At 46.8% G+C, this 26,000-nt stretch overlaps 2 protein-coding genes across 3 annotated transcripts; one reads left to right on the top strand and one right to left on the bottom strand.

The window, feature by feature from the left end:
* Positions 1-2,083: 2,083 nt before the first annotated feature.
* On the bottom strand, positions 2,084-4,463 carry LOC120666596 (transcription initiation factor TFIID subunit 1-like). Of its 2 annotated transcripts, XM_039946468.1 has the most exons (4): positions 4,449-4,463; positions 3,706-3,759; positions 2,889-3,624; positions 2,084-2,716 (listed from the first exon to the last, which is right to left on the bottom strand). In XM_039946468.1, exons 3-4 carry the CDS (start codon positions 3,165-3,167, stop codon positions 2,363-2,365), a joined length of 633 nt encoding a protein of 210 aa, XP_039802402.1. In that variant the 5' UTR covers positions 3,168-3,624; positions 3,706-3,759; positions 4,449-4,463; the 3' UTR covers positions 2,084-2,362. The 2 variants fall into 2 exon arrangements, with proteins under 2 accessions (XP_039802402.1, XP_039802403.1); XM_039946469.1 differs by having other exon boundaries at positions 2,889-3,759.
* Positions 4,464-18,449: 13,986 nt separating this feature from the next.
* LOC120666597 (RING-H2 finger protein ATL8-like) lies at positions 18,450-24,126 on the top strand. The gene is made up of 4 exons (XM_039946470.1): positions 18,450-18,676; positions 20,319-20,524; positions 20,608-21,255; positions 23,910-24,126. The coding sequence occupies exons 1-3, from the start codon at positions 18,521-18,523 to the stop codon at positions 21,014-21,016; spliced, it is 771 nt and encodes a 256-aa protein (XP_039802404.1). The 5' UTR covers positions 18,450-18,520; the 3' UTR covers positions 21,017-21,255; positions 23,910-24,126.
* Positions 24,127-26,000: the final 1,874 nt, after the last annotated feature.

The following is a 26,000-nucleotide window of genomic DNA, read 5'->3' on the forward strand; positions in this document are numbered from 1 at the left end:
CACTAGCCTACTATTAAAGAACTAATCACGTCTAGGTCTTTTTGGTGGCCTAGGCAAGTCAATAGCCAGGTTTTTATGGCTTGAAATTCCCTAAGGAGATCAGTACCTACACTTTCTTCTTCATCCTGTGTTTCAGCTTGTTCTGTATGGGCTTGTGCATGTTCTGTCCTAACCTCTACATTAGTTGATTCAACTTGAGAAACTACAATTTCCACCAACAGAAGACTCCACAATTACGGAGACCGCAAAAGTGGCATAGAATGTTCAACCACTGTGGGGAGTAAAGGGTGCTAAAAACACATCAGCCATATCATCTGAAGGTTGAACCGACGATAAGATTTGACACCGCCGTTAGCCATCACCCGCGGAGGCTGGAAGGACCAATTCGCCACTGCTGGTAGTATCACTAGTGGCCAGAAAGGCGATTCCACCAAAGGAGAAAATAGATCCAATCCCTCGTAAAATAGGACTAGGCTAACATACCTTGATCCCACGCCGTCATCGGAAAAAACGATGCATCCCATGGGGAAAATCCAGTATGAAATAGAAAGTCAAATCGAAACATTGAAACGACGATCCAAACCAAGCCTAATTATTCTAAAGTAAAGAAAAAAATAAAAAAATCTAACAAAGTAGCAGATCTACTAGAGAGGTTGGACCCCTCTCCTCCTTGACACCAGCTAGGAGGCCGGAGGTGAGGAGAAGTGGTGGCCGGAGGTGGCGATGGCAGGGTGCTCGGCGCGAGGTGGAGGTCCACCTGAGCGGCCCAACTAGAAGACCGCAGAATTGACACAAGCAACTAATACTGATGGAAAACTCTAACGCGCGTGCATTCGCGCTCGGGCGCGCGATCTCGGTGGCCTGTTGCGGTCTACGTGGGGATGGTAGGCCGCTGCAGCCTACCTTCTTTTTCATTCTGTCACATTTTAAAAATAAACTTTATTATGAAGTGTCCATTTTCAATTTTGTTTGCACCATTATTTTTCTTATGACAATATCAATATCTTCAAAACAAGATGTATAATACAAATATTTTGAGAATGTATTTTCGATGTTGCTTCTAGAGCACCCAAGTTGCTGCTGCTATGTTGTTGAAGCACACAAGTTGCTACTACTGTTATGTTGTTGAGCACCTAAGTTGTTGTTGTGGTTACTGTAGCATCTAAGTTGCTACTGTTGTGTTACTGAGCACCCAAGTTCCTGCTGTTGCTGTTGAAGCATCCATGTTGCAACTTTAATATATACTCCCTCTATACTCAAAAAGGAAGTTGTTTTTGACAAGGTTTGAGTCAAACATTGGGAATATAAAACATGAATAACTTTTAAGTTGTTGAGTTTTAAAATACAAAAATCATATGAATAGAATTGTCTTGAAAAATACTTTCAATAAAATATAAATATACCACTTTGCGATAAATATTTTTATAAGAGTCAAAGTTAAGTTTTGGAGATTGTTGCTCCAAAAACGACCTTTTCTCGAGTATGGAGAGATTACATGGTAGCAACTTCTATAATAATATTTAATTGTATTGTATACATAGTAAGTTGCTATTACTACAAAAAATCTTCAAAAAATATGCATGTGGAGTCTAGTTTTGTTCGCATTTTCATGTAGAGCACAAAGGACAAACATAATTTTAAACTAACACTCCATTCGAAAGTTATAGAATTTTAAAATAAACTTCAATTACAGAATAACTCACATGCAGACTTAAGTCACGCGTGGATAAAAACTAGGTCGCACGCTTTTCTTTCCACGCGACCAGTCACGCGCTAGCGTTCTCCATATTAGATGGCGCACGCGCTAACAGCACAAGGTTGTACGCCTCAGAGTGTTGAGAACCTTGTGGCCCGTGATATCATTGAGCCTTTGAGTTAATGGAATTCAAACAACCCCCCTCCCCCCACCACACACACCCCCACCCCCAACCCCACCCACCCAAAAAAAAAGGATCAACATCCGGCTGAAACCGCAGGCTGAGGCCCCGCGGGCGCATCCAAGCATTCTTCTTTGTCGTTGCAAATCATGATTAGTACCAGATATTCCAAGCGCATCAGATTAGTACGTCACATGAGCCACGGATTAGACCAAAAAAAACATCTACATTTTCACAGAACTGAGTACACTAGTTCACAACGAACCCGCAGTTACACAAACTAGAACTTGAACTGCTATCTCCAAATACCAACCAAATGGTCAAACAGCTGGAATTTGGGATGCCATGTATGTTACCGCTCGACATACTAAAAGAATGTACACGAGTACATCTGTACATGTACATGTACATGTACATCATTCCCTTCTACAAATCAGCATGTACAGCATCATAGTGAGATTTAAATGCTATGTCTAGTTATCACACTAGTACTCCATCGCGCCTTCTGCGTCGTCGAGCAGCCCCGCGTGTTCCTCTAGAAGTTGATCGCACATCTTCAAGAGCTCATCAGCAAGGGGAGGTATGCCACGATGGCGGTTGTCATTGTAAGCATGCGCGTTCACTGCTATCTGCGCCACGTCATGCCTAAAAGCCTTCCTGTTCTTGTACTCCATCTTCCTCACCTTGTCCCTGATGGTACCAAGGTCCATTGGGCGCTTGACTATGTTGAAGTAATCCGGAGCATCTTTCTTCAACACTGGTTTAAGAAACAGGTATGATATAGCAGTGTTTCTCCGCAGCTGGTCAACTACCTTTTCAAGTATGTTGGAAAGCTCAACCTGCATTATGATGGAAACATATTAGTAAACCCATGCCTTTAAGGGAATTAAACCCATGCCTAGTGCTCAAGAAAGGTATCACTGAAAAAGATAACCAAATAGCAAAAAGTGACAAGAGTTACTATGCATTGCAAAATCCCATTAAACATATGTGAAGACATAAAAACTGTACCTCTCCTCCCCTGCGTCGTTTAGATGCTCGATGTCTTTCAGGTACTCTTCTTTCATTCATGTATGGCCTGTGATCAAGTAGGGCATCATCTACAAATTCAGGTTTTCTCTTTTCCATAATTTTTTTCTTTGCCTTCTGGATCCCTTCCTCTCTCTTTTCATATATCCTACTTACATGCAAGGTATTCATCTGACCTGGTTCTCTATAGCACGAGTCTTCTCTGTTTTTGTTCTCAGAACCTGACAATTCAACATGTCTCTCTTGGTCTACAAGAACCATAGGTTGCCTGATGGTGATCTTCTTGGAAGGTATATCCTTACTTAATACATGGAGGCCAAAATATAACAGATGGCTTTAGAGTGTCAGGCGGATAATCATCAAACCTCATGTTATTTGACTTCAATATCTTATCGTCCTTTCCAGTAGATCTGAAGTCTCTGGCATCCATGGTGCCCTTGAAAGTTAGTGAACCAGACGGTGACATGTTCCTCTCCGAGGACCTTTGAGGTACCCCACATTTGAAGTTTACTGGGACAGATTTTGTATTTTCAATGCCTTCTGGCCCTTCAGTTTCAGGAACTTCAAACGAGACCATAGTTATCAACTTCTTACTTGGCATCTTCATCTGGCTCGTTTCATCCAGAGGATTAGACTTGATTGAATTTGTATCCATTTCAGAGTTTTCTTGATTCTCCCCATACTTAGGGCACAGTTTGTTGGTCCGAATATGCCCAAGCTATATTATTATACAACAAAAAGGTGATAAACACAGTCATAATATAATGAGGTTATTTTAAATACACTTTCCTTTGCCTACCTGACTACAGGCTCCACAGATAAGAGTGTCATTCCTTCCGTATTGTCTCTTTCCCTGATATTTTCGGGAAAAAAAAGTGTGTCAAGATACGTGAACCTCTCAAAACAAAGGCTCAAAATTTTGAATTCTAGTCTACTGGAAAATATCCCCCCCCCCAAAAAAAAAAAAACTTAATAGGCACGAAACAATGCCAAGAATAAGCGTGCAGCAGAATTAACTCACTTAGATGGCCAAATTTGATCTTAATTCCCACTGGTCAACTTAAATTAGCACTTTTTAGGAATTTTTTGTACAGCCTGATGGTAAGGAGATCACCAGCAGCACAACATAATCACACAGAGTACGCAGTAATAATCGCAACGAGCATCGATTCTTTACTGATGATGTTGATCCAGGTTTTTATTGTATATAGTATTAAACCAATAAAAAAATAGCTCGGTTAAACTTTCTTGCCTACTGTCTGCTTCCAGTTTATTGTATCTTAAAACAGTCAGGGGTTTTTATTCCTGAACCCTTAATAAATACACAAGGAACAGAAGCTTAGCCATAGATCATATATATAGATTTTGTAAAAGTAATTATGAGACTTTTTACTTTTATAGATATGGGTTAAGTTTGTCCAGCCCTCCTCATGATAATTTCCTGGTTCCACCACTGGTGACGGAGACAAAAAGGCCTAATTCAAGCTGACAAGGAAAAAGTGCAACTGCTTCAAGAGTCGCAACGATGGCATGGACATATACCTTCAGCCCATCTGTGTTATGGACACATTCTTTGGGAAGAAGTTCCAGCGCAGAAAGAGCAAGACCCAGGCGCCATCTAGTGGCTAGTTTGTTACAGTTGGTTGGTTTGTTTCCTTCGGTTTAGGAGGATAAACATTGGTTTGTTTCCTTTTGTTTAGGAGGATAAACATTGTTATTTAAGGGGGCCGATGGCCAGTTTGTTAGGCAAGCAGAAGGATAGGTCTTAGCCTCAGAGCCTCCTAGGGAGGGCGAGGGAGATTCATCTATCTGTAATCGTGATCTCGTTCAATAAAGTGGTCGTATCATCTCTGGTATCAGACTAGGCTTTCCTTCCTCGCCATCCACTTCCATATTGTCCACCCCTTCCCCTGCGCGTCGCTAATTCCACCGCTTCCTGCCGCACATCGTCCCTGCCGCCATGCCTGGCGACGATGACGACACCTCGCTGGTCTCCAAGGCCGAGTTCGAAGAAGCCGTCGACAAGATGGTCAAGATGATGGGTGACATCGGTAAGAAGCTCGACACCGAGGTGTCATCCGTCCGTCAGGAGTGCTCCCTCCAGTCCACCTCCATCAAGAACGTGTAGACGCAGCTGCTGGACAAACAAGGCCGCTTCGACAGCCATTCATCGTTCCCAGGCGATGGCACACCGGCGCCGCCAGTCCACAAGCTCCGTTTTCCCAAGTACGACTGTGGCGACGATCCTCTCACGTGGCTGCACAAGGGCGAACAATTCTTTCGCGCTCACGGTACACCCGAGGACCAGAAGGTGTGGACGGCAACGTTCTACCTTCAGGGCGCCGCCAGCCAGTGGTACTACCGCTGGGAGAAGAACCACGGCGTTCCATCTTGGAAGGACTTCGTCGACGGCGTCAACAAGCGTTTCGGCCCTCCCCTCCGCAGCAACCCCCTCGGCGAACTATCCCAGTGTCGCCGCACGGGCTCGGTCGACGAGTACGTCGATAAGTTCCTTAAGCTATTGGCCCGCTGCGACGATGTCAGCGAGAAGCAGCAGATCAATCTCTTCACCGCCGGGCTCCTGCAGCCTATGAGCACCGACGTCGAGATGCATGCACCGGCGACCCTAGAGGATGCTATGGCCCTGGCGCGGTCGTACGAGCGCCGCGCGCAGCTGATGGACGATGCGACGCGAGCACCCGCGCGCTCCCCCCAAGCCCAGCAACCGCACGCCCGCTTCATCCGCCAAGTCTCCATCGACGCCGAACGCATCTAGCTCATCGACAACAACCCCGGGCGCTCCGGAAAAGGCTCCACCACCAGGTCCGCGTTTTACGCGCCTGTCACCAGAGGAGATGGCGCGCCGCCGCCTCGACGGTCTCTGCTTCAACTGCCCCGAGAAATTCTCTCGTGATCATGCCAAGCAATGTACCATGCGTGGCATCTACTTCCTGGAGATGGACACCGACGCCGCCGCCTTGGAGCAAGACTCAGAGGAGGACATGTCGATCTCCATGCATGCTCTGGCGGGCATTCGCATGGGCGGGACACTCAATCTGGCCGCGTCCATCGGCGACACCAACCTGACGGCCTTGATCGACTCCGGCTCCACCCACTGCTTCCTCGCCGAGTCTACAGCCCGGAGGATCGGCCTGGTGCCAGAACCACGTCCAGGATTGACAGTTGGCGTTGCCAACGGCGAGCGCGTTCCGGCGACGGGCATCTGCAAGGCCGTCCCCATCACCATCGGCGCTGAGACCTTCCACGTCGACGTCTACATCATCCTCCTCGACGGCTACGAGTTGGTGTTGGGGTGCGACTGGCTGCGCACCCTTGGTCCCATCATGTGGGATTTCGACCGCCGTTCCATGGCCTTTTGGCGCGACGGTCACCGAGTCAAGTGGCTGGGACTCGACGCGCCCCCCGCGCCACACCTCGCCATCACCACGGCGCAGGACCTGCTGCGCCTCCTCCTCGACGAGTTCGCTGACCTCTTCGCCACATTGACGGGCCTGCCTCCCCAGCGGGCATTCGACCACCGCATCCATCTTCTACCGTCTACACCGCCAGTCACTGTGAGGCCTTATCGGTACCCACAATTGCTGAAAGACGAAATAGAGACGCAGTGCAAGGCGATGCTCGAGCAGGGCTTCATCAGGGCAAGCACATCGGCGTTCTCCTCGCCCGTCCTCCTGGTTCGCAAGTGGGACGGAACTTGGCGCTTCTGTGTTGACTACAGAGCGCTCAACAGCAAGACGATTCACGACAAGTTCCCGATCCCCATCGTGGACGAAATTGCTGGACGAGCTCAAGGGCGCCATCTTCTTCACGAAGCTGGATCTACGAAGCGGCTATCACCAAGTGCGGATGCATCCGGATGATGTGCACAAGACGGCCTTCCGCACACACCATGGGCATTTCGAGTTCCTAGTCATGCCTTTCGGGCTGACAAACGCGCCATCAACGTTCCAGGCGCTCATGAACGAGGTGCTCCAGCCGTTCCTCAGCCGCTGCGTCCTGGTGTTCTTCGACGACATTCTCATCTTCAGCAGGACGTGGGCCGAACATCTTCAGCATATCCGCGCGGTGTTCACCACGCTGCGCGCCCACGGCCTCGCCCTCAAGCGTTCCAAGTGCCTCTTCGGCGAGCGGCGTGTTCAGTACCTGGGACATGTCATATCCAATGACGTGGTGGCCATGGATGATGACAAGATTAAGGCGGTCCAGGAGTGGCCGCTGCCCAAATCCGTCAAGGCGCTGCGTGGTTTTCTCGGGCTCACCGGGTACTACCGTAAGTTTATACATAACTATGGTACAATTGCTGCTCCATTGACAGCACTGCTCAAGAGGGAGGCGTTCCGCTGGTCGGCGGAAGCAACAACGGCGTTCGAGGCCCTCAAGAACGCCCTGACCACAACACCGGTTCTCAAGCTTCCTGACTTCAAAGAACCGTTCATGGTGGACTTGATGCCTCGGGAACGGGCTTTGGTGCTGTTCTCCATCAAGGACAAGGCCCCATCGCTTTCTTCAGTCGCCCTGTCGCTCCACAACATGCGAAGTTGGCGGCCTATGAGAGGGAGCTCATCGGCTTGGTTCAAGCCGTGCGCCACTGGCGTCCCTATCTGTGGACGCGCGACTTCATCGTGCGGACTGATCATTGCAGCTTGAAGCATATACTCGATCAGCGCCTCTCCACGATCCCTCAGCACACTTGGGTTGAGTACAAGCCCGGCAAGTTGAACAGGGCGCGCGGACGCACTCTCCCGCCGCAACGAAGGAGACGTGACCACTGCGATGCACGCGATCTCCAGGCCAGAGTTCTCCCTCTTTGAGGAGTTCCGGCGCGAGGCCGAGCTACTTCCGAAGATCCAAGCCAAGAAGCAGGAGATCGCCGACGGCTCGGCAGGCGCGGCGTGGTCGCTGGCGGATGGCTTCGTCATGCACCGTGGCCGCATCTTCGTCCCGTCATCCTCGGCGCTCTGGCCAGAGCTACTCGCGACGGCGCACGGCACGGGGCATAAGGGCACACAGAAGACACCGGTGCGTCTGCGCGCCTCATTCTACAATGCCCAGGCGTCCAAGATGGTGCGCGACTACGTCAAGGCCTGCATCGTTTGCCAGCGCAACAAGACGGAGCATCTACACCCGGCTGAAATCATTTTCGCTTTTAGTTTCGGATAAAAATATCATTTTTGTTTCTGTATTTTCGGTAGCTGTTTTCATTTTCATTTACACCAGAATCTCGGTAAAATCTCGAAAACAATTCCCGGTAATCGAAAATTTTCGTTTTTGTTTTCAACCCTAGCTCTTAGGTGGGATGGGGTTTTGGGCTGAATCTCAATATCAGGCCCAGTACATGCATGCATGTGGAGACAAATTGATGAAATCACTGACATGCAAGGAAGAGTTCATACTAAAAAAATTATAAACCTTAAACCATACATCCAAATTAAATTCCCCGTCATTTTTATTATTGCAAGATCTTCAAAATAAGACCACACTTGCCTATACTTACATAATATTTTTTAAAAATATTTTTTAATACTAAATAAATATTTTATCTACTGGGAACAAATATTTTAAGAACATGGACGAATGAAAATTTTCTACAAACAAAATATTAAACATGACGAACAAATAATAATATACTATGAACAACATATTAAACATTGCGAACATTTGATTGTATAGGATAATCAATGAAAATAAATATCATGAACAAATGAGTTACCATCACGTAACAAATTTAATCTACATAAGCAAACAAAATAATTGGCGTTGTGAACAAAAATTAGTTACACGCAGAAAGATAATTTTACATGAAGAATAAAGCATCTACATCGTAAAAATATTTTTATAAAAATATATACACGTGCTAAATAAGTTAGAACATAAAAATAATTAAATTATTAAATAACTCTACACGGCACATCCACAATTTATTAAACATCATGAATAAATGATTATGATGCATGGATTAAAGTTAACACAATTATCTATAAGTAATATATAAAAGTATTATATAAATTAAAAAACAAATACTAAGTGAAATAAAATAAAGTAGAAGAAAAAGAAAATAATGAAAATAATAAAATATTTATGCATTATTATCTGCTACGTCTTGTCCTCTTATATATATATGAATGCATGCGACTAAACTATACAGGAGGAGCACAAGCATCATAAAATCTAGTTAGTGGATGTGTCAAGATGTGATTGACTGAAATCATGAAACAAATTAGGTACAAGTAACCTACCATGCCAAGAATAAAAATAATACCCACTATAACATGAATTAAAAAATTGAAGAAAATAATATCTACACCAGGTTAAGAATAAAAAAGTAAAGAAAAATAAAGTAATATATACAAGTAGAGGATTAGAAGAAAAAAATGAAAATAAAAATAGAAAAATAGAAATAAGAAATAAAAACGGAGAATAAAAACGTACTGGATCCCATACTTGGCAAGAGAAACAACGATAAGCGAAAGGTTATAAAGGTTATAAGAGTCCTGCTATCACTTGAGGTCCTGGGTTCGACTCCTTTTTGGAGCGAATATTATGATATTTAACGTTTCCGTCGACAGCGAGGCGTCTGTAGTGATTTCGTCAATCTCGAGGATTTCGAGGATTTACCGGCTCGGTCTTCGAAGATGCTCATAGGGGTAGGATTTGCGTTTGTGTGTTCATAGGGGTGTGAGTGTACATGTGTGAGTGTACATGTGTTGTGAGTGTCTGAGTTGTACCGTGTGATCTAAAAAAGAACAATAAGAGTAGATAAAAATTAAAAAAGAAAACATACCCGTACACATCATTGAAGCTGTGCAGAAACTGAGAAGCATACATGCAGACCTAGCTAGTAGACTCCTCGTTTTCCATGTGCAGCAAATGTGTGACTTTTCTCTCGCCATAATGCATGCCCCACATGATAGCTGCAGGATATTAGCTTCTCCGCCGATTGATCCAGATAATAACAAAACAAACTGCAGTAATAATTATTGGGTCAAATGCATTACAGAAATAGCCTAAATCAGCATACGGGGCGATGGATCCAGCTTATTGGGCCTCCAGAAGTACAGCAGCGCGCACGCTTCAGCAGGCTGCCAGCCCACCCAGGAAAACTTGCTTGTTGGGTTGGCTACTCAACGAGTCAACGTCAACGACCTGCTTTCTGGTTTCTACTTTGTTTCTTTTCCTTCTCGGAAGTTCCTTCCGGTCGTGAAAGGAAGAGCTGCTAAGTCATCGATATCCATACGGAAAAAAATAGGACGCTGCGACATATATATTTGGACATGACTAACTTACGACCGGTCGTAAATTGGTCAGGTGGTACGGCCGTCAGTTTAGTAGTGTGTGCATGCATGTGAGGGGTAAGAAAAAAAATGAAAAGCGCATGCATGCATATAATTTCAAAATAAAAAAGATCATATTTTCAAAATCAAGCATCAAAATCAAAATCCGATTGCACATGTGTGTTTGTTTCAATAAAAACTTTAAAATAAGATCTCACACCACTATGTTTTAGTGATATAATTTTTTGAGAGAAAAATATTTTTTCGCGTATTCTAATTTGCTTACGATATTTGCAAAAGTTGCTTATGGGATTACATAATGTTGCTTTTTGCATATCTGAGTTTAGTTAAGTGGATATTGGTGTTCATATTATGAAGATAGACTGTTTAGTATCCATAACGGATAAGGGTAAATAATTTTGTTAGGTAGGTGAATGTTGATTGCATGATCAATAGTGGGCAACTTTAGCAGATTGGTTGAGCATTTTAACTAATTTACTTTGGTATTTTTTCTTGTACAATAAAGCAATTTATGGGTATTGAAAAATATTGTCGAAATATATTCAAGTGGGATCTTGTTTCGAAGATCTCCTCAAAAAAAATACAATTGTGCAGTCGGAATTTGAATTTGATGGATCGTTTAAGAACTACAATTTTTTTAGTTTTAAAATTGCTTGTATGTGGCGCTATACCGTGGTAGTAGAGGGTAAATTTAGTCTGCCGTACAATAGCGCTAACATGCGGCCGGCCGTAATAAAGTCATTACCTATATATTTTATTAGGTAATTTTCGATGTTGCAACTATTATTTCTGCATGTTTCATGTAAATGTTGCATAAAACATAATATTCATGTTACGGCGCGGATTTTCTATTCAAGAATCAAACTACTTAATTAGTTTTTTCACATAATTTCTAATATATTGCATCTATAGATTTTCGGTGTTGCGGATATTTTATTTCGAGCGTTCAAGTTCAATGGAACGTTCCCCTCGCAGGTCCGGACGCTAGTAAGCTTAGGGATTAGCATTGGCGATAATTTTCTACGTCGCGTTCCCGTTCACGTGGAGACTCTTCACCTCGGTGGTAAAAAGCACAGAACAAAACAAACAGAAAAGGTGCCGGGTCGTTGGTCCTGCCAATGCCAGCGCCGGCGCGCCGGCCATCCGCCGAGATGCTCGGTAGCGACGGGGACTGACTGATGCCGATGGCGATGGTGGGCCAGTGCCCAGTCCGAGTCCGTTACGCTTACGCCCGGCCCGATCGAGGAGGTCAGCCGTCAGCGGCTGCGGCGGTGTCCGGCGGGCGTGCCCGTCGTGCGTCAGCTCAGCGGCGCGCAACCGCCCCGCCGGCGCCGGGGGCGTCCACGGCGCTCGCGTGCGCGCAGCCGTGATGTCATCGCGATCCGTCCGGCCCCATGCCATGGCGTGCGCGCTCGTCGACTCGGCGCGTTGGTTGCCGGAGAGCGAGAACCGTCTCGACGAACTTCACCATCTCAGCCAGCCAGCATCCCATCGGAGTCTCCGAGACCCGCCTGATCTGGGGTATTAACTGCTCCTCGATCTGGGGTCGATGTCGGAGCGCGCCAAATCGATAACTAGTGTGTACGCCTACGGCGTCCACATCATGCGCCAATCGTGCCCACAAAATTTAAACTCTGAGAAAAAAAACTCGCCTCAACAAGAAAAGAACAAAGCATAAGGAAAAAGAAAAATAAAACAAACACAAGGAAACGGAACCAGGGCCATGTTTGGTTAGAGTGCAGAAAAGTTTTGATGAGAGAGAAATGAAGCTTTGACCACTAATTAGTGGTATTAAATAAAGTCTAATTACAAAATTACCTCCACAACTGTGGTACTGTAGCAGTTGCTCTAGCTAATGAGGCCTTTGACCATACGATTAGAGGATGATTGAGCGCGGTTACTGTAGCATCACTGTAGCCAATCATGATGAAACTTGGCTCATTAGATTCGTCTCGAAAAATTACGCCCATTCATAAAAAGGTATTGCAAATAAACTTCGTTTAATACTTCATGCATGCATTCGTCTTTTTGTGCAAAAGTTTTCGTGGTTTTAACCAAACATGGCCCAGCGTGGGTTTTACGCTCTCACCTCTAGTGTCGCCGCTGGAAGTAGTCTTCTCTTGCCTCCTGGGCTAAGCTATCATGACTTAATTATATTAACCTCTCTTATCTTGTCATCAAGAGCTTATTAGAGCTAGGCAGCCAGCAAAGGCCTTGAAGCAAAAGTGGGGGGGACAGAAGGAAACACAAGCAGTGTGGGTTTCACGCTCTCACCTCCTGTGTCGCTGCTCCAAGCCTTGCATGTTTTGGGTTAAAGCTATCATGACTGATCCTTAACCTCTCTTGTCTTGTCATCAAGGGAGCTAGGCAGCCAGCTAGCGCTAGTGCTGAACCGCCCCGATTTGACCTGCGACGCCATGGTGCATGCATGATGGCGCACCATCATTGGCACTGAGGAACCATTGGTTTCACTTTAAACCCAACAAGATCTTTCCAGAGAGCGGGGAAGAACAGCGGCGGTCACTCGCTCACGCACCTGGCGGGGTGACGGTAGGCACCGGCTGTCCAGCACGGCATCATCAGTGCCCTACCTTGTTTGTGGCCGGACAGAGCATTGAATCCCAAGATGGTGATGTGTCCTTCGGCTTTAAATGTGAAACTAAGGGGATGAAAGGGAGCTACGATAAATGCTTTCGGCATTGCCATGAAAGTTTAGGCAAATCTGCTTAATGGAGACTACGAGGGTGTACTGATATATTTTGGTCCCTGCAAATATCATATACTTTCTCCATTCTGAAATATAAAGCATTTCAACATTATTTTTGGAGAGTCAAAGTTTTTCAAATCCTCCTAATGTTCTTAATACCAAGACCCCATACTTCTTGCTATTGCAAATTCTCCCCCATTTCACAAGATGATATTTCTTTTTAAGACCGTTCACTTGCCAAAAAATAAAAGGTCCTTCCCTGTTTATCAAGGATTTTAACAGTGGTTTTGGGAAGAAGATACATAGAAATGTGGTATATAAAGGAGCTTGATAAGCTAGAATTAATCAATATCATTCTACCTGCAATGGACAAGGAGCTTCCTTTCCAAGCAGCCAGCTTTCCCCATTTTTTGCAGCCAGACACTAGCATTCAGCTTACTAGGAATGACAGTAACCCCAAGTACTTTATGGGAAACATGACAATTTGGCAGTTGAAGATTTCCGCATAAGTCAAGCTCTTGATTTCATCCCCATGAATTAGAATAATCTCATTTTTTCCAAAGTTAATTTTCAGACCCGACATCATTTCATTGAGGTAGAGAAGAAGCTTCATGTTTTCAACCATGTCTAGATTGCCTTTAAAGCAAATAATAGTATCGTCCATGTATTGTAGAATGACCACATCCCCAATGATAAGGTTATCAGCTAGGCCACAAAGCCATCCATTATTCTGGGCTGCACTCACCATCCTAGCCAAACAGTCATCCACGAAGTTGAAAATAATCGAAGATAAGAGATCCCACGCCTCACCCCTTTGTAACTTGCAAAGTAAGACCCTTCTTTATTGTTCAGTTAACACAAAACTGTTCCACCAGAGAGCACCTTTTTAATCCAAGTGCACCACGCTTCACAAAAGCCCTAAGATTTCAGATAATAAAAAGGAAATCCCAATTAATTTTGTCATAAGCTTTTTTGAAGTCCAGCTTGAGAATAACCCCAAGTTCCTTGTTTCACTTAGTTTAATGAAGAATCTCATATAAAGTTATTACACCATTCATAATATTCTTGCCTTTTATAAAGGCTGACTGTGTTGTTAGGATGAGTTTGTCAACTACTTTCTCCAGCCTCAAGGCCAGAGTTTTGGTTATCCATTTATACAGGAAGTTTAAGAGATAGAGGGATCTGAACTATTGAATTTTTGCTGCATCCTGTACTTTTGGAAGCAGAGTCACAACTCCATGATTTAGTTTGCACACTTCAATTTCTCCCTTATGGAATTCCTTAACTAGTTCCACAATATCATCCTTGATCACATTCCAACAGGTTTAGGTCGTGAAATTTTTTTGATTTTGGTACTGTAGCACTTTTGTTGTTATTTGACAATTAATATCCAGTCATGGACTAATTAGGTTTAAAAAATTCGTCTCATTATTTACAGTTAAATTGTGTAACTAGTTATTTTTTCAACTGCATTTAATGCTCCATGCATGTGTCCGAAGATTCGATGTGACGGGTATTGTAGGAAAATTTTTGGAAATTAAACAGGGCCGTATGGAAATTTTGTCAAGTCCAACAGGTTTGTTCTTCTCCATTTAAAATGAAGCAAATTTAATGTCCTCTTCACTGAAAGGTCCAACCAACCAATTATTATCCTCATTGAGAACTTCTTCAGACTCCCTCCAAAGGTCAGGATCAAGAGGAAAATAGTTACCCTCACTAGTGCCAAATAACTTTTTGTAATATTCGGTGGCATGAGAAAGCAAATTTTCATCCCTTTCAATAATCTCACCACCATTCGCCAAAGAGATAATGGTGTTCCTTCTTCTTCTGCCATTATTAGCAACTCTGTGAAATTGGATCCATCTGGTTGCGCGTAAAGAGTGAATGAAAAAAATAATAAGATATATTGTAGTATAGAAAAATAATTTCGAAGTGTAATGTAGAGCAGTTCCCCCAAATGAAACACTTTGCAAAAAAGAACTGTCACAACCCAGGAGAAAAAAAAAAGAGAAAAGAAAACAAAAATCCCGCGGGCCCCACCTGTCAGCCACCCTTTCCCCTTCCCCTACTCTGTTCGGCGCCGCGCGCTGCACGCGTCGCCGTCGCCGGCGTCCAACCTCGTGCATCGCGCCACATGCCGTTCATCTTCGCGTTCCGTGCCGCCGCTTCATTCTTCTCTTCGCCCTTCCTTATCCGCGCACGACCGGTCACGATCCCCGCAAACCCTAGCCCCGTTCCCCACCTCCATTGCCGCCGCCCGAGCTCCTCGTCGCCGCGATTCGCCGCCTCGGTGAGCCCCCTCGCCGATTCCTCGTGGGAGTGGCATCCTCTCCCTCGCCTCCTCCGATTTCGCCCCTCACACGGCCTCCACCGCCTCCCTGCAGGGCCGCCGCCGCTCTTCTCCGTCCGCTGCCGCCCCTGCCCGTCGCGCCGCCTCCTCATCGCCGCTCCTGGTCTGCATCACTGCCGGTGAGCCTCGCCGTCACTTCCTTCTCCCCGTGCGCACCCGCCCTTCCCCGCTCTGGCCCGGCCTCGCCTCGCCTCCTTGCGCCGCCGTCCGCCGACGCAGCCGCGTCGCGCACGCCGCGCGCGTTCCCAGGCGCGGGGTCAAGGCAAGCCTTGGCCTTGACCCAGCCTGATGGTGCCGCCCGGCCCCCTGGGCCCACCTGTCGGTGGCCGGGGTGGCTACCCTCGGGTAGCCCTAGCAATTTAGCTAGGGTTCCTTTAGGTTTTATATTTCTGTAAACTTGTAAAATCTCTAGAAATTCTTGTATAGCTCCAAAAATTGTGAAACTTGTTTTTTTGGATTCCTCTAGCTGAGATCTACGTAGGAAAAATATTATTTTGCATGTTACTTTGTTGTAGATTTATCTATAGATTTATCTTGCAAAAGTGAGTTTATTGTTTAGTTATTTGTGTACTGCTCGAAAAATATCAAACCAAATTTTGTTAGACTCCTTGTGAGGATTAGTTTTCAGTGGTGCAACTTATTCACATGTTTACTTGCTGTTGGTTAGGGTTTTGTTTCGATTTCATGCTTGCTGTCCAAAATATTGTTTAATATAGAACTTTTTGCTGGAAAGTGAGAAAATGGCAAAACTAGTTTTGTTAGCTTTGTTTTCATGCCTAGTATCCAGGATATTTTTTCTTGGATTTGTTTAGTTGAGTTTGCATGCCTTTCCTGATTTATCTCGCTTAGAGTAGCTGATTAGTGATATATTTTTGTTTACTTATAGGATAATGCTTTTGCTGCAAAACCAATTTTCTTGAGTTCTTTGTATTGTCTTCTGCATGTTCAAATTGTTTCATGATTTATGCTTGTTGTTTAGTTTGTTTCTTATTTCGTGCATCGCATTCATGCATTATAGTGGCCGAGCCATCGGAGAATGAACTCGTGGAGCCCGCCGAGTCCGTTGAGCCCGAGCCTGGAGTCCCGTTCGTGGTCGAATCTGAAGTTAATCCAGGCAAGCAGCTAATCATATCCCTTGTACATATTTAATCTGATTTAGTTTAGCTATCTCACCGAGTAATGTGGGGTTATATATCATGTATGTATTGCATTTTGATACCTATCTTCATGCATAATCCATCCTTGATTTGTTATCCCTATTCTTGGCACTAGTTAGTTAGTTAATTACTTAACCTGACTAGATGCTTAGCCCTGCTTAGGATACTTCTATTACTTGCTAGAAAGGAATGGTTTGGAGTATCACACTTACCTGATTATCCTTGTTCGCACTTGAGCATCTGGGGCAAGTGGAGTGCTGTATCGAGATTCGAGCGGAATGTTAGGGCCTAGAGAATGAAGTCACATGGGCATAGTCCGCTTGGATCGATTAAGGACCGAGTGGACGACGTCGGTTTTGAGCACCTTTCCGTGCTACCACATATCCAATTTAATGGAACGGATAAGCCAATTACCTTTCTCGACTTGATCATTGATGTGCAGTCCTAGATAAGTGGCTACGGGCTATGCAGAGAGGCTTAGTGTGTCCCCAGGTGGACCTATGTGTAGGAAAGTTTAGAGATGTCCCTGGTGGAACTAAGTCTCTACTCGTAATCTAGGTGTGAGGTTCAATGATCGAGCCATGTTGGGAACGGTTGTCGCGAGTGCCCCCTTATCCAACTTTGGCCGGTTGGGTGAGTCGCATGGTCCTTGCGTCGTGTGGGTAAAGTAGTACACCCTTGCAAGGTTATGACCAATTCGAATTGCCGCGCTCTCGGTTATGAGCACGCTCTTTGACCCATGACCTCCTCATAGAATTTCGTTTGTGGTGGGAATGGTTCATGTTGTAGCTATGGTCAGTTATAGATTATATTACTCTCTTAATCAGCTAAAAGTGTTTGGGGTTGGGCAAGATTAATTAATTCTGATAGGTGATAGTGTAGAGAGCTAATGCTTATGCAATAATTACTTAACCTTAAAGCTTTTACTTGAGCCATTGCATGATCCTTGTGTACGTAATCGCGTAAGTCTTGCGATTACCTTTTGTACTCAGGTTACTTTCTAAACCTAGTTGCAGGTGAGCCTGAAGTGGTGTTCGGCCACTTCTACCCCGCTGATCCAAACGCGGGGGAGGAGTAGGTCGTGGTGGCTGTAGTGATGTCCTTGAGCAAGGCATCATTACTTTAGTAAGTGCTTATCGTATCTGAGCTTCGTGAGAGTATGTAAATGCAATAAACTTTACATTTCTGTTTAATATGGCTTTCGTGAGCCCAAGGCTTGTAAGAGAAGTTTGAAACCCACCTATGTTGAGCTTGTAATGTTAAGTCGTGAACTCTGATAATATAAAACTGCTATTTGTGGATTTTTGGCGATGTATTCGATTGTAAACGGTATGTGCATATGCTGATTCTGGGCGTATGTTGGAGCGCATACCGGGACTATCGGATTTGATATTATTTTGGATGAATGACGTGTCGGTTATTCGTGTCACTAGATGTGGGATAACACGTGGCACGCGCTCTAGCAAGCACGTGTTAACTCTCATCTGGATGATAATGACCGGCGGTTCGTTTAAAATAGTATCAAATTAGGCGGTTTTCACAATAACTAGTAGCATTAAGAGGGTGTTTGGATCATTGTGCCAGTGCCTCCAAAATATATATATTAAAGTTTAGTATTAGCCCACTAAACAGGAGTGCTAATACGATGGATTTAACTTTAGATTAGACGTTATGTAAGTGCTATAAATAGGCGCTAATCTTTTTTTTGAAAGGAATAGGCGCTAATCTTGCCGTAACCGTCAGCCAACTGACGTTGCTCTTTGTCCGTTGCATGTGGTGGTGCCGGGGGGGGGGGGGGGGGGGGGGGGGGCGGGCTCGCCTTCGCCTGACCGTCCGTTTTCTCATCCGACGGTGCGGCACACCAAAACAAACAAGTAGTGCATGTGTCAGCTTTTGTGAGCTGAATTCCGACAAGATTGACCCTTGCTTGAATCCCATCGCGAAAGGCACCAAGAAAGTGAACTCACGCGGTCACGCCACTATAAAGAAGGGAGAGAAATGGGCAGGAACGAAATAGGTGGAACTGTAACAATTCGCCACAGCTCCTCCCTCTCGGGCGCTCGCTCCCCTCCCCTTCCCCTCCTTGCATGCCGATCGCCTCCAAGCTCCTCTACTTCCAGCGCCGCCCCTCGCCGGCGCCGCCGGACCCGGGCCCCGAGCCACCCGACCCTCGCCGCCGGGCCAGCCGCGACCCCTCCGCCCGCCAACGCCGCCGCAGCTCCCTCTCCTCCCACCACAAGCCGGTGAGTCCCCAAGAAGACACCTGACGTTTCGTTTCCTCTGGTTTCCTACCGTTTGTTCGCTAAGGCTGCGGCCTTTTACGTTTTGCTGACCGAAGAAACCGAGTGCTCTTCCAGTTTTCTTCTAGATTCCAACCTCGGACGTTCAGCAAAGTTACAACTTAAAGAATGGTGTGGATTATTGTTTTTTTTTCTTCCTCCTGCTATGGTGGATTAGTGTTCTTGGCCTCTAGGTCAGTCCGAAAGTAATGATTTTGGTCTTTGGACACAAGAAATGGAGAGCTATTGAGTTATAGGGTGCGGAGTGGATGCGTAACTGAGAAAAAGATTGTGGCTTTGAGGGGAGAAATGGATGCAAGCAGAGTATGTGGCAAGGGAAAAGGCCGTGTCATGGCAATTTTAGTTTAGTTGTTATTTGTTAATCAAGAACCATGTGTGTCAAAGTTCACGATTTTATCATGGAGGGAAACCTGGTGGGGAATTGCTGTTCTGAACTGCCAATTGATGTAGATTTCTACTGTAGACCCTGATGTTGTATAGGACTATTATAAAGTCCCAAGCTGAAATCATGCAGTCAGTGTGGTAGAAATTAGCTGAGAGAGATGAAACAGGGTGTGTAGCTATGGATCATCTGTCCTTTATAGTATTCACTTCGTTTTCCTTTGCCTGGATGTTTGGATCATGCGAAACCGAGAAACTGTTTTACAGCAATTAGATAACAGCCAATGAATGATATATATATTCTTTTAAAGAAAGCAAGGTCTCATGTTTCTTCAGGAACATTGAGGAGTTCACCAGCATTCTGGAATATTCTCAGTGCCTGAAAGTTGGTTTCGTATTCTTTCTTGAACTAGGTAGAGTATGTGCTGTAGTAGGAACCTTAATATGGCTTCGAAAAAGGAAACTAAAAACAGATAATCTCCTTATAGTATTATCGAGCAGGCAGAGAACAGGTCCCCACAAAAAGAATATTCTATTATCAAGCATGGCAATGATAATCTCAACAACAGCTAATTTTATATACCAATGAGTTGTAGGATTTAGTTCAAAATATTAGGCCAAAACTTTTATGTGGGCCTGTACTATCGGTAACATGACAGCAAATTTCTTATATGTTTCCTTCGTGTTTACATTTGTGAAAAAAGTTGCAATTTCTTTCAGCTAGTGTCATTATGATGGGCATTTGTTTTTTTTTCGCGGCCGTGCCCGAGCACGTTTTTCATTAAGAGGGTAGGATGGGCATTTGTTTTAATACATCTTTTTCTTTCCAAGGTAGTCGTAATACTAGGTTTTCAAAGACCAAGCATTGGTTTTGTTGAATCTACCTCCAGATTAGCAAATTAAATGCCAGTGCATATATCAGCCGATGGTAAATAAGTCAGATCATTTTTGTGAAAAATATTCTCTTTACTGTCATCAGTTCGTCGCTATTGCCTATGTGTAAGTCAGATTTTCTTTGCAACAAGCAAGTTTTTCGCTGATGTTCCGTCACCTAATAATGACATGTGGGCACTATGATGACCTGCCTTATTATATATTCTTTTTTTGCAAAGATCAGCGCAGTCACATTCTTCCATGTCTTGATAGTATAAAATCACTGTCAGTGATTACGCATGGCTTCTAACCTCTTGTCATATGAAAACAGGGCCAGGAACCTGTTCCAGGGAACCAAAGAGACTCTAGCAAGTCTCTTGGACCTGCTGGAAACATAACAGAGCATGTAGCGGGGATCTCCTCTATCACGAGACTAAACCGCAGCGTATCAGACCATGGCCGTCTTCCGGATGCTGTGCAACAGGCCAGGGAAAGGCTTCTTCAGAGGCTCAACAGCGTGGACTTGTCAGGAAGAAGGTCCCCATCAACTCTTTCTGCATATTATCTAACATGGACATGCACCCAACCTAACACTTTCACACGTTCTCCTGTTTTTGCAGGCAAAAGACATGCCCCTCAGAAACCATTTGGACTGACTTCTCTTCTGACTGCATCCTAGGCACCCTAACCAACTGCTTCCAGCCTGATGACTCCATCGCAGCCAGCAAGGTTGAAGAAGGTATGATGGAGTCCGCCGGCAGTAACAGTGATGAGCGTACGCCCATCTCACCATTCTCGGAACCCGTCCCTGAGATTCAACACTCGGTCTGCAACGGAGCGGCAGAAGGTGACAACTGCACCTGTGAACCTCCAGCTGAGTGCTCCATATGCCTGGAGCGGTGCGGCGGCGCGGATAACAGGCTCACCCAGCTGCGCTGCAGGCATGTCTTCCACTCGGCGTGCCTGGAGCGGTGGCTCCGGTCCCGCGGCGACTGCCCCTATTGCCGGGCCACCTTGGCCCGCTCCTAACAGCAGGATGCAAAAACTGAACGAGAATGACCATGAGTCCAACGGCGCAGATTACAGAACCTCCCCTGTCCCCCCATCTAAGCTTTAACTATGTCGCTGCTTAGTGCTTACCCCTTGTACTGTTACTACTACATTTTCCATTAGCTGTTGAGGGCTTGCTCTATGAGACCAAAACTATTCAGCCCTGTGCGGCTCAGCAATTACTGTAGATTGCAGTGTCTTTTTCATGTGTATACCATGTGTGACGGAATCGTCAAATTAAAACTCTAATTAAGCGTAATGACCGTCATTTGAACACATCGGCTCATTAGCTTAATGGCTTAATTTGGCGATCCTTTCTCAACCCACGTCCCGATCGAAACATCACCGATAGTCCCACACGAAGGTGGGTGTAGATGGTACAAGCACGACATATATTTGAAAATACAACAAATATACATAAGACTTCACCTTAAGTTTTACAAACGAAGTTTGAATAAGTACATAATTTACAAACTTTGCATTACTGAAATCCGGGTTCAACTAGAGGAAATGGGCCTACAACTACCAAAAGTGTGCCCTAGGAAGATCCCTAACTAAACGTCTGGCTCCACAATCTCCCATCCCTTGGCATCACGGCGGATGAACTTGACGCAGCAGGGACAGAAGTCTACGTCTGCGTGTCCTGAAATAATTGTGGCAACAAACCTTGAGTATACTAATACTCAGTAAGGCTTACCCGACCAGTTGGTATAACTTAGCCCACATATCTAGACATGCAAGGTTTTTGGCTGGTGGTTATTTTGCAGAAAACAGCGACTAAAGTAATTCCTCACTTTTCTTATTTTAGCCCAAGTTCTATATAAATTAACATAGTCTAATATTTGCATAACCAAATCTAGAGCAAACATAGTGGAACAATAAATAATAATTCATATGTTCATCAATATGGATATAACCATTTTTCCATCACAACACTACGCTGCGACGCAGTGACCAAGGTGCTCATATCCGAGAGCAACTGACGGCGAATCGATTCGATTTAACCTTGTAAGGTGGACCTAACCAACACGGCACGCATTAGCCCCGTCGGACCACACGCACCAACTTTTCCCCTCTCTGTCTCGAACTACAGAACCGCCCCACCTGCATATAGTCAGCCGAACCCTACGAGAGACCACCAAAAGTAAACTCATGCATCCCAATTCTCCGCGGCTACTCGACTCGCCCTAAGGGGTGGGTAGAAGTTCTGCACTTCCGAAGCAAGGCAGTACTCGGCTTACCGGCTTCGACTACCTCCTACTCCTGGCATGCGGTTAGTACAGTTCAAACATGATCAGCAGGGCCAACAACGGCTCGGTCCTTAACCGAAACAGGCGGAACTACACTTCTCCCGCCCGGTCTCTGATTCTATTCTTTCTTTCATTCCAAGACTTTCATTCAAAAATTAGTAACTCATATATGGAAACATGAAACTATCATATATCTCGCGAGTAACCAAGAATTACTCGGCTTCTACCGAACCCTATCTAGCATAGCATTGCTAACATCCTATATATACTAGTACAACTCAAGGACACCTAGGTTTCATGCAACTAGGGTTTCAAACAACTCCTACACGTAATGCATAAGTAATAAATACATATATAGGTGTCATAATTTAAATTAATAGGATGTGCACCGGGGCTTGCCTTCGGGCTGCTGCACAGAGCTGGGGTCAGACGGGCCTTGGGCCGGGTTCTCACACCTCTCCTCCTGGGCTTGCGTCGGCTGCTCCTGCGGTGCCGCAATCACCTCAAACACGGCGCCCACAGCTGCGGATGCTACACATATGCACATGAAATAAATGAGTGCAGCTCAAGGATGTAACTATTTTACTTCAACTGGAATGCCCTGCGGACTGTCCGCGCCCAAGTGGCGGACCGTCCGCCGTACCATTCTACCGACCCACTAGAACCGAGTAACTCTCTGGACAAACTTCAATCTATACGGCGGAATGTCCGCTCACCCTTAGCGTACTGTCCGCAATACACCTACGCCAACCCACCAGAGACAACAACGTCTCTGAAACAATTTCTAATCCTACCTGCGGACTGTCCGGCCCCCCTTGGCGGACCGTCTGCAATTCAGTATCCAATCCACCAAAGACGGCAACGTCTCTGGACAAAATCCTAAACTCTACTGCGGACCGTCCGCGCCCAAGTGGCGGACCGTCTGCAGTTCAATCCTGCGAACCCCACCAGAGACATCGTGTCTGGACAAATTTCAATTTTCAATGGTGGACCGTCCGCTCTCCTATAGCGGACCGTCCGCAGTTCAGTTCTGCTAACCACCAGAGACAACGTCGTCTCTGGACGAAATCTAATCTGACCGGCGGACTGTCCGCACCTCCTAGGCAGACCGTCCGCGATGCATAACTTTTGACCCGCGCCACAGGTGGCAGCAAGTGCGGCGGCGACCGTTCACCGGCGCCGGCGACACACCACGAAAGGGGAAAAAGACCAGAAAGCACAAGGAACTCACCACGAATCCATTTCCGCGGTCGGTTCGAGCGGAGGACGACCGGAGGGGCGGATCGACGGTGGAGCAAGCTTCAAGCACCTCCAATGGTGTCCGGCGGTGGCGGGGGCGATTCCGGCCGTAAGAAGCCGGATTGGGGGTTTGGGAAGGTGGAGGAGGTGCCGATGAAGGTTCCCGCGCGAGGAATCGAGGTTTGGTGGTCAGAGGAGGGAGATCGACGGAAGGGGGCGACGACGGCGCGAGCGCTCGAGCTCCGCTCGGCTCTGGACGAAGTGAGGAGGAAGAGAGGAATGACAGGTGGGTCCCACGTCTATCCAGATAAATATCTGGGCTTTGCCTGGCGGACCGTCTGCCGGCCCCGAGCGCACCGTCCGCGAGGCAGGTGTTACACCATGTCCTGTAAAACGCAGTGTGTCAGAGTAACTGGATGTTTGCATCTGTCATCTGCGCATGGCATGAGAGGAGCTGTTGGGTATTGCATCATCCCACTCCATGGAAGTTGTGTGTGCTCCAATCTCACTGCAAGCTGGTGCTCAGTGCAACCGTTTCTGTTCTGTTTCTTTTGCACACCTGCAAGTGGATCTCGAATCTCGTTCTGTTCTTTGCAACTCCTTTTAGATCAGTGCTTTGCTCCTTTCTTCGTCTGTTCTTTTATTTCCTGTCAATGACCAGCTAGCTTCTTTCTTTCTTTCCTGAAGCTCTATGTAATATATATGTTCTTCTGCACTTGCTTTCTTCTCTACTTAATGAAAAACGTGCTATGAACATTGGCACACCCAAAAAAAGAGAAAAGAATCCCGTTCTGTAGAGATGGCTAGATGTCTGTGCAGTTTGATCCAACTGCCAGATAACAGTATCGATGCCCGTCGAGTTCGGTCACGACGGTGAGCACTGGGCATCAGAGATCGCTTGCCCTAATCTTGTTCTTGGGGAAGCTGTCTAAGTCTGTAACTTGCACGACGCCGGTCTTGTTCACTCGCTCGACGTCGGTCTTGCTGCATCCTCGACCAGCGATTCATGTGTGGGTGTCGGTGCACGCGCCGGCCTCACCTGCCACTGCTCGACCTCGCCTGCCGGAGCAGGAGACTCGCCCGAGGAAAGGGAGGCATCTTCTTCGGAGTTTGGAGCGCGCGACCGTCGCGCTTCGCCGCCGTGGCGCGGCCGCAGGCCGGCGTCCGGCGCAGTGGGGTGAGGGCGGCGCGGCGCGGCGAGCCATGCCGTCCCAGCCGCTTCTCCCGAACGAACCGTTCGCGCGGCGGGGGCAAACGTCTCCCCTGACCCGCGGCGAGCTCCAATGGCCAGCGAACGGCGGCGGGAGCGGCGGTGACCGCGGCGAGCGGGGCGGACGGTGGCTCGTTCCCCGACCAGGGGAGGACGGCATTTCATTTGCCGTCCACCCCTGGGGTCATGGTAGACGTCGGATCGGGAACGAGCGGCGGGAGCTGGTGGGTCGTATGGGCTTGAAAGCCCAAGAAGCAGCCCAGTGGTCACCGTGGGCCCCTGGGTTGTACATCGAGCATCGCGGATGGATTAGCCGGCCTGCAGATGGGTTCAATGCTCAAGGTACTGAAGAAATCACGTAGCCCAAGCTTGGTTTGCGGCTGCGTGTGTGTAGGTGGCTGCGACTGACCGACTCGTACTGCATGTCTGCATCGCATCGTGGCAACAGCACGGCGGCATGGGCTGCAGCAGATTGTCAGCAATGAGCTATCCACCAACGCAAACAAAAGCGACTATTAGCCACTGAGATGGAGCTTAAGCTGGTTGATGACTGAAGCAGTGTCAACGTGTGTCAACATTGGTTTTCAGTCCACTGCTTGTGTCAAGTATTTACAAATGCAACTGTTTGATGAAAAAAATGCAACTGTACTAGTATGTTTCACTTGAACGTGGAGGTTTAGATGGAAGGTTGTGTGTGAGCTGCTCTCACGGCAAGCTGTTGGTTAGTGCAAATCGTTTCTGCTCTGTTCCTTTTGCAGGCGCCTGCAAGTGGATCTAGAACCTCGTTCTGCAGGAGATGCATGCTTCTGCTTCTGGAGCTTGATCCAGATGCCAGAGAGCGGCATCGCGGTGCCCGACGGTGGGCATCGGGGCCCTTGCCTTCACCATCTCGTAAGCCGCGGCTCTGCCCGGTGTCTTGCTCCATGTCGGTCTCGCTGCAGCAGCTCGAGCAGCGGTCGGTCAGTCCCGTCAGCTCACGCGTCGTCAGTCGTCTCGCCCTCTACGGTCGGAGCCGCCGGAGCATGAACGCTTCCGAGGATGCAGAAGCTCTTTGGCTCTCGGGTAGCGCGTGCCCTCTGCGCTCCGAGGCCGCGACGCTGGCCGACGCGCGCGCGGCGTGGTGTTCCGCTGGCCGCCGGCTGTGCCGCTCGCGCCCGGCGCCCGGCAGCCAGACGTTCCATGCGCGTCTTCCGCAGACCCGTCCCGCCGTCCGCGCGCGTAGGGCCAATCGTATCCTCTTACCTGCGGCGTGCTCCAACGGCCG

This window comes from Panicum virgatum, chromosome 3N (assembly GCF_016808335.1).
Source record: "Panicum virgatum strain AP13 chromosome 3N, P.virgatum_v5, whole genome shotgun sequence".
Classification (NCBI taxonomy): Eukaryota; Viridiplantae; Streptophyta; class Magnoliopsida; order Poales; family Poaceae; genus Panicum; species Panicum virgatum.